The 8,524-nt window shown below is 44.7% G+C and overlaps 1 protein-coding gene across 1 annotated transcript in view; it reads right to left on the bottom strand.

The window, feature by feature from the left end:
• ENOX1 (ecto-NOX disulfide-thiol exchanger 1) overlaps positions 1-8,524 on the bottom strand; it is a gene marked incomplete at its 3' end in the record, with an annotated part of 86,211 nt that overhangs the window by 38,885 nt on the left and 38,802 nt on the right. Inside the window, exon 4 of the mRNA XM_008936051.1 lies at positions 6,793-7,026. Coding sequence (XP_008934299.1) covers positions 6,793-7,026 — 234 coding nt within the window. The remainder of the gene's footprint in view (positions 1-6,792; positions 7,027-8,524) is intronic.

The raw sequence follows: 8,524 nt of genomic DNA on the forward strand, positions 1-8,524 counted from the left end.
GCCATGTCCCACCTCTTTGCCTCAGGCTGAGCCTGCCCTCTGCCAGCTGTAGCTGTGCCCCTGAGGGTGTCTGCCCCTGCCTCACGGGCACCCTGCCCTCAGCTCTGCCTGGGGCTGCTCAGAGCCCAGCTCCAGTCTGTCAAACTGTGCCCAGTCCAGCCACCACAGAACGTGGGGAAGAGGCCAGTTCAGGATGCAGAATCACTCCCAGCCAGGGGAGGACGCCTGGCCAAGGCTTCTGTTCATCTGACTTCTGGTTTAATAATGTGTAACTAAGATTTCCAGACTGCAAAGCCTGAATTCAACACGAACCCAGCAAAGCACAGGGGGTGCCTGCTGTGGGTGGATGAGGCCAGGGGCCAGGTCTGCCCACCTCCCCCAGCAGCAGGTTCAGCCTGTCCCCCGAGCAGCAGGGACAACCTGCACACACCACTTTTGGTGCCACAACTGACACATTTTTCTCTTGGCTTCAGAACTTCTCCTGCACAGTGTCTGCCACTGACCTAGACACACAGCTCTTCAGCCCACCCCCCTCACCTTCTTTTTCCACTGCTCAAACACCTTATGTAATTGTGCCATGCAACACACACACCAGTCTGATACTCTGGGGATTAATAATGTTTTTAACCCAGTAGCACTGAATAATGAGTGAGGAATAAGGAATACCAATTCTTACTGCCAAAGGGTTTTTTTTAAAGGAATTATTAATATCCACCTTACTATTTCTTAAATAGCCATAACTGTGTGTTATAACCAAGAGACATTTCCAGTTATGTAATAAATGACAAGGGGAAACTAGATTTTATACAAATATGCATATACACCTACTAAAAGCTGTCTTAAAAGGTGTTCTCTCCCCATTCTATCACCAAACACTCTCTTCAAAGTCAGATCACACAAGATTCTTCCAGAAGCGGGTGCTTCCTGTGAGACACAGAAATCCATTATCTTATCCTGCTGATGTCATTATTTCCAATAAAAAGTAATTATGAGGGTATTGAGTTTCCTCCCTGTTTCTCAAAAATCACACCACAAACTTTCACATCAGTGAGCTGCAATTTGCCAGTTCACAGTAATTAACTTGAGTCATTTTGGAGTGTGGTACATCTAATGAAATGGGTTTATATTAAAACCTTAAAATTTGCATGGATCCAACACAGATTAGGTGAGGCAGGATGCTCCCAGTAAAACTCTGAGCAGCAGACGTGCTTCTGGCAGGCTCCAGAGGGACGTGCCCAGGGAGCTGGGTGACCAGGCTGCTGGGAGCTGACCCCACCCTCACCAGCAGGCAGAGGTGCCCTTGCACTGTGCTGCACCCAGCTCCTGGAGCCAGATGTGTTGTGTCACAGCAGATGTCAGCAGCATATGGGAGAAGGAAGGAGAAAATGATGATTTGAAAACGGCAAGGGTGAGCCAACAGATTTAATGCTCAAGTGTTGAGACACGTCTGCTGTAGGGCTCTGTCCTGATATATAGCTAATAATAAAAAAAAGATTATGCTAAAAAGAAAAAAGTCTGGAGTCTTTCAGCAGCAATTCAACCTGGCATTCATTGGATTTGTTCAGAGGATCTCAGCTTTGCTGCCCCTCCTGACGGAGCCCTGCAGTGAGTTCAATCCCTCCTGCACAGACGTGGCTCTCTGGATAACCCCACAGCTCCTGCCACGCTCCACAGGCCCAGTGCAGAGTGACCTGCAAGCAGCACAGTCCTCTGCTCAGCACAACATCCCATTTCCCCAGCAATTAAAAGTTGTTTATATTTCAAATGACGTGCAAGGCTCGAGATTGTCAGGCTTGATGTTACCTGAGTCTTGCACAAGATGCATCCCTGGTTAGCTCATTCTGCTGTAACTGCCATCTATTTATTTAAATTTCCAATCTGTTCTCTCTTCAGGGGATAATACAGAGCCTGGCAAAGAAGCAGCTTTTCAATTTTTCAAATTATATTTTGTAAAATGGAAAAGGGTAAGAGTGATTTTCCTGTGCTCAGGAAGAAACACCGTATTTAAAAGGAAAGTAAATTCCAGGGTACTGTACACAACTTGCAGATATTTATGTTCCCTTTGCTCTAAAATATTTTAAAAATAGATATTGAGATATAAAGAGATGCCTTTGTTAGATGGTGGAACTATTTACATCCCTACAGCAGGTAAGACAGATGTAGTATTTTGAAGGAGCTTATTAGCAAGAAGTGATTTCTGCAGATGACACCATTAGGTACAGATATGCTTGAATTAAGAAAATCATAATGTTGGAAATTCAGCTTTGAAAGGCAAATGCCATAAGCACACAGATAAAAATGTTTTGTTCCAATGCAGCTGACAGTGCAGCACTCCACTTCAGGATAAAGGTTCAGCCTGTCTCCAGTTGTGAGATGTTTTGGGTACCACTTTACCCAACCGTCTATAAAGCACCCAGGAAAACAGATGTCAGAGTATGCAAATTTCATCTTCAATATCTACTGACACATCTCACTGTGCAGGAATAATGCATCTGATTTAGGGCTGAGGAATGAAAATCTCAAAGCCATGCAAGAAACAAAATGCTGCAATGAAGCAGAAGACCAGAAGGTCACGTTTTTGTAAGGTAATAGCAGAAGACACAAAATTCTGCTGGTTTTGTCAGAGCAAAATCTCAGGGTTTATTCTCAAAGGCAATTCACATTTACACTTCCCTGTAAAAGCCTTTGCTTTCTCAGAACTCACATCTGTTAATTTATTGAGATATTTCCTCAAGGAGACACAGACTTTTACCTGAGGCAGGAGGATACTGAAAGAAAGCCAGAAGTGTTTTAAGCTGAGTTGTGCTCAGCTGTTACCTTATTCTATGGCAATTGGACAATGGTTACAGGAAACTATTCCCAGTGTTGTGACAAACTTTGGAATATCTGGATCAAAAAGGAGATTTGAAGAGTACCTCCTGAAAAAGGGAAATTTCACTTTATGGTTTTAAACAAATGACACCTATTTTTTATTTTCCTTTTCCCCTTAAAATCTACTTTAGTAGATTTAGTTGTTTACTTGAGTGGTTTGGAAGGTCAAAAAAAAACCCAAAAAAACCCAAACAAGCAAAAATAGCTTGTCATGCAAATGTAAATAGTGGTTTTTTTCTTACCAACCAGCTTGAAAATCTAAAATATGTGGTACAAACCTGAAAGCAATCAGCACAGCTCTCATGTGAGAGGGTACTCCTGTTCTGCTCCATGTTACCCATCTAGACTGAATGCTGGAGCTCATTTCACTCTGATGATCCAGGCTTGGATCTCTTCTGTGTTCCACATGCTGGACCCAGGAACAGTACAGGGTACTGTCCCATGGGAGTGTACAAAAACAGATTTAAATAAAATATTCTGTGACAAGTCCCCTTTCCAGTGGAGGAGATCTACTCTTTCAGGAACTATCATCTCCTTGGCTTCTCCTCCTTTTGGCTGTGACCAAGAGAGAACATCACTAGCAAATTATCAATGCTGGGTAGCTCAAAAAGTGCTTAATCCACGTGAGTCAGTGGTGTAGCCCTAGATTCTTATAGCTACAGGCTCAAATCCATGAGACCCACACCAAAGATCCTGGCAACACATCACTGCCATGTAGTGAAGAGTGGCAACAGCAAAGCACACCAGGTGATGGGCAGGACCAACACCACAGGCACCTGCAGGAAAGAGAAGTGAACACACTCCTGTCTGACAACACAACAGGTAGAGACAAACATGTCCAAACTGCCAGCAAGGGGAAAGTTATGAAGGATTTCACCTGCAGGACCCTGAAGACCTTAGAAAATGGAAAAAGGAGAAGGGAAAGTGGAAGAGAAAAGAAAGATAGCCATAAACCAGCCCTGTCTGCTCAGGCTGAAGTGGAAAAGGATAAAAAATTTGCCTGCTTCACAGTTCTATGGGCTTCTCTTATTTCTGCAAAAAACAAGTATCCAAAGCAAGTTCTTTGCAGATATGAAGGGTTTGGGATGGTCCAAAGAGAGCAGGGAATGGAGAGCAGGTGCTAAGCTCCCATGCTTTGGCAAGCATGTGCAGTGAGCTCCCAGCCCAGTCAGCAGCTACAGCACTCTGAGAAACCAGTTCTTCCTTTCCATGGAGCTCTACACCAGCACAGACCACCTGGCTGAGATTTTATAGCAAACCTTTGTTTCCAACTGCCATAAGAGATCCCCTGTGTCCTCTCCACTGTCCCACCCACTCTCCTCTGCAGCAGTCACTGCTGTACCAGGAGACTTCAGCGCACGAGAGGAACAGGCATGTGCTGACAGCCCTGGGGGCAGAGTTTCCAGCCAAGCCTGCTGCACAAAACCCATGATTTCTTTAAGTCTCATATTGCAGTTTGCAGAAGGTGAAAAAAAATATTGTCACTTCTCTTATAGACTCAATAAATATCTAACCCACAACAGGGGACTGGCTGATGAGCCCAGTTCATCTCTGCTTACTGTCAGACTTCCTTGCTGCCAGGAATTTCCAAGGTTATTCTGACAACAGAAGTTGCTTGGACTCAGACCAAGTTGTCTACATCTGTGATTGCCAGGCAGTGTCTCGGGATGACAGATTTTAGCTATTTTGGCTTGCTTTTCAGCTGGTGTTTCCTAGTGAAGTTCTGGAGGCATCACAGGAGCTGAAACCTGCACGCTGGGCACCTACAGCTCTGTCTCATGAGCTGGCAACAGAGCTCAGGAGCCTTTTGAAGTGGGTACCACAGGGAGGTCATGGCTTCCCTTAAAACAACTGCAAAACATCTGCTCAAAACCCAGTCTTTCAAGGTGAATCCTGCCAGGAGCAGATCTGTTTTGATTCTTCAGGATGAATCCTGCAGGCTTTGGGAGCAATGCAGATGTGGTGACAGGCAGAAATCTCAGCTATTGACCCTAAGTTACATATTTTATAAATATATATACACGTGTGTGTGTGTGTACATATATCTAACTTCTGTTACCTTCTCTGAACTCTACACTGAAATTGTGAATGTATGATGACACGACCTGCCCTTTGCCAGAATTGAAGAAGTTTCTTTAGTGTGGCTTTAATTCTGTTTTCAGGATGTCACAAAGGGCTCAATGTGGTGAACCCATGTTGCCCAAGAGAGGCCACAATGTTCCACCCCACTGCCTTATAGATATTGGCTATGATTTTTTAATCAATTAAAAAAATGAACTTGTTATTTTGCTTTCTTAATTTATTACATTTCATTCTGTGTATTTCTGAAAGATTATCTTTGTTTCCAGAGAAACAAGCAGGTACATGGTGTTGGTCTAGATCATGCTCAAAATATTTCTCTATTAAACTTCTGCATTGATGCCAAGCTCTGGCCAAATGCCCCTCAGAAGAATCTAAATGCTCGGAATAAGTTTTAATTAAGTATGAAAACCTGCCAGAATGAAAAGAAAAAACATTCTAAATACAGACCTCTTAAACATCTTGCAAACCCTACACTCAGTTGCCCCAAGCAATGGGTAGCCACACGGAAGAAATTGTCCAGACTTCTTGCATTTGCTGGCTTAGTTCAGGAAACCTCTAGGCCCTGCTACATAAGGAAAACTTCCCTATAAAAGATTAACTCCTAAAATATTCAACTGAAAACAGATTCTGGGAACAGATGGACCTAAAACCCTGTATTGTAGAGCCTCCAGAGGAGCTGGACTGGAAGCTAGGTAAGTATTAAAAATCCATATATTTGGGTCTCTTTCCTCCTTTTCTTCTGTTCTATCAATCCATTTGGATGATTTCACCAACCTCTCAGTTACACAGTGAAGTATTTAAGAGAGGAGTGTATGTGGTGAGAAAGCCAGCCAGGCAATCCACTGACAGCCTGATGTGACAGTGACAACAGTGACTGGAGCAGTACCCAGAGGGACAGCAGGGTGCACCTCTGCTCCTTTCTCCAAGGACACAACACTTTGCACTGCCATTTTTCAGCTTCCCAAAGGAGTTTCACAGTTAGAGCAGAGGCCAGTGTGCTGGCAGCTAGACAGCCTAAACCTCATCTGGGGAGTTCTGAAGAATCACAGTTTCTTGTGACCTGAGCCAGTGCTTGACCACCACATGGGGAAAGAATGCCAAGAACAATTAAATACTTAACGAAAAGATACAACACCAAGGGGTATGAAGAGTTGTTTGCTTTATATTTTTTTTTTTAATTTCTTTATCACAAATAATTTTATTTCTTTGCTTCTTACTTTCTAGGTTAACCACGACAGGGATCCTCAAGCTGCACTCTTGAAAGATGTTAACTTGGTAAGTGCATCTGGGAAAAACCAAGCAAGCAAAGCCATACCAAAGGTGCTGCCTTGCACTAGCACTTCTAACCCTAAAGAGGGAATCTCCTTCTGGATGGTGTGGGTCAGAGATGAGTTGCACCAATGCATCTGAGGGACACTTTAAACTGCAGCTCATGAGGGCAATTTAAATGCCAGGAATTGGGGCAGTGGCATGCATGTAACATAGGAACTTATTAGGCAAGGGATAAAGCTGTTGTAGGAATCAAGCCTTTCATGGGAAGGGTGTTTGGAACAGGCTGTGTTATTGTGAGAGCATTTCCAAGGTAGATGGTGGCAGCAACTGAAGAGGAAAACCCCACTGGAGTGTTCTGGAGGCTGTGTTTTAGCTGTGAAAGCAGATGCAGATGAGCAGATGAACACACTGCTAGCAGCTAGCTGGGTATCATCAGCACCCACATCCAGTCAAAGAGGGACAGGGGAGAGCTAACGGGGCAAGGAATGAAACACCTCGGAGAGAAATCAGCTCTCTGGCTCCTGCTTTCCAGGAATAACACACTGAGAAGTACCAAATGCTGCTTACCTTTCAGTTTCTCAGCCAGCAGAGCAGCCTCGTGCTCGGAGTAGTGCATGATGGCCGGGGGGGAGGGGGGGCGCAGTCTGTCCTCCTCCAGCTTGCGGCGGTGCCGTTCCTCCCTGGCCAGCATCCTCTGCTTGCACTCCCACTCATAAAAGTCATCTCTGGCCTGAGCAAAATCAACATGAAGGCGACCTGAATCCTTTTTGTCTGTGCTAGATCCTAATCTCATGCGGTAACCTGCAATCAACAAGCAGAACTAACTGTTGTAAGACTCCTTTGCTTCTTTTTTTCTCCTTCCCCTCTTCCCCCCCCAGTGCAGCTAAGTGAAAATGAACATTAACTGACCCCCACGTGTCTCTGCAGGATCCACTGACCACTGTGTTCTCACAGGAAGATACACTCTGTTCAGCATTGCCCATCCACGTTGTCCATGAGCTGAGCAGTCAACCCAAAGGCACAGAATCTACAATCCTCTTTAGAACTCTCCCAAAATATGTAATTTTCCAACTTCACACTCCCAGACTTCATTAGGGCAAAGGCCAGCTAAACAGAAAACAACTACTAAAAAAGGATCTGTTTTGGTCTGAATGTAGAGTCCTCCTTCCCCTGGTCCTGTTGAACTCAGGTACAGTCTGGTGCTTTTCTCCAGCCTGCCAAAGGAATTGGAAGTATGGAGAAAAGCTGAGTTGTATCAAAATCATACCCACAGATGAATGAGAAGATGGTGTTACAGCAGCTCCTGTGCCACAGAGGGTTGTGTCATAACTGCACTGATGCTAGAGCTCAAATTCTGAGGCTTTACAATTGCAAACACTACTTCACAATTCCCCACTGCAAATAGTCTGGCAGCAAATGTAAACCACCTACAAATCAACTGAGTTCTGCATCCTTTACAGTAATGTTTAAAGTGCAGGTGGATTTGTCAGGTATTTGCAAGATCCCTTTCAGAACAAATAATGAAACCTGTTGTGCCTGATCTTCACCAGTGTTCTATATAGTCACAATTTGGTCAGTGTATCAGCTGCTGAAGCCAGCAGATTCCAAAGGCTTTAAGTCAGAGGCACCACAGGATCCTGCTCCACACTAAAACCTCTGAGTGCTGTCAGAGGACAAGCCATGCCAAGGCTATAAAAGGAGCTTTCAGTGACCATACTGTGGAATAACATATGCTGGGCACCTGTCTTTGCTTGAGTTTTATTTCCAGGGCTGAAAGATACTCACAGAGCAGTTTCTCTGACTTTTAAAATGCCAATTCAGAGAAAGTGTGGGAAAACACTGCAGAGCTGCAAACAGATCCTTCAGACACAGGTAAAATCACTCAGCCTGCACAGGGCTAGCTCTAATTTCCCCATGCCAGCCCACTGCAGTAGCCCCAGCAGCAAAGCAGCCCAGCAGAGACTTCCCAGATCAGAGGATGCTGTGGAGATGAACTCTGGCATACAGGAGGCTCTGCAGAAACACACCCTGCTACAACCACTGCAGGAAGCTCCTGGTCCAAATATCAGGAAAAATGGGGGTTGCTGCTTTTGAACACCAGTCCAGGAGAACCCCCCCTTCAGTCTCACAGTTTGCATGTGATTTAAAGACCTTCAGCACGTCACCATCACAGTTAAACCTCAGTTTTGAACCCCCTCCAGGGACAGCAAGGGTCAGACTTGTGTGCCAGGTGAGGAGTATCTTTGCAAAACTGCATGGACAGGCATAGTCTGTTTTACTTCTGGAAAAACATCCTGCT

This window comes from Merops nubicus, unplaced genomic scaffold (assembly GCF_000691845.1).
Source record: "Merops nubicus isolate BGI_N331 unplaced genomic scaffold, ASM69184v1 scaffold4622, whole genome shotgun sequence".
NCBI classification, from domain to species: domain Eukaryota; kingdom Metazoa; phylum Chordata; class Aves; order Coraciiformes; family Meropidae; genus Merops; species Merops nubicus.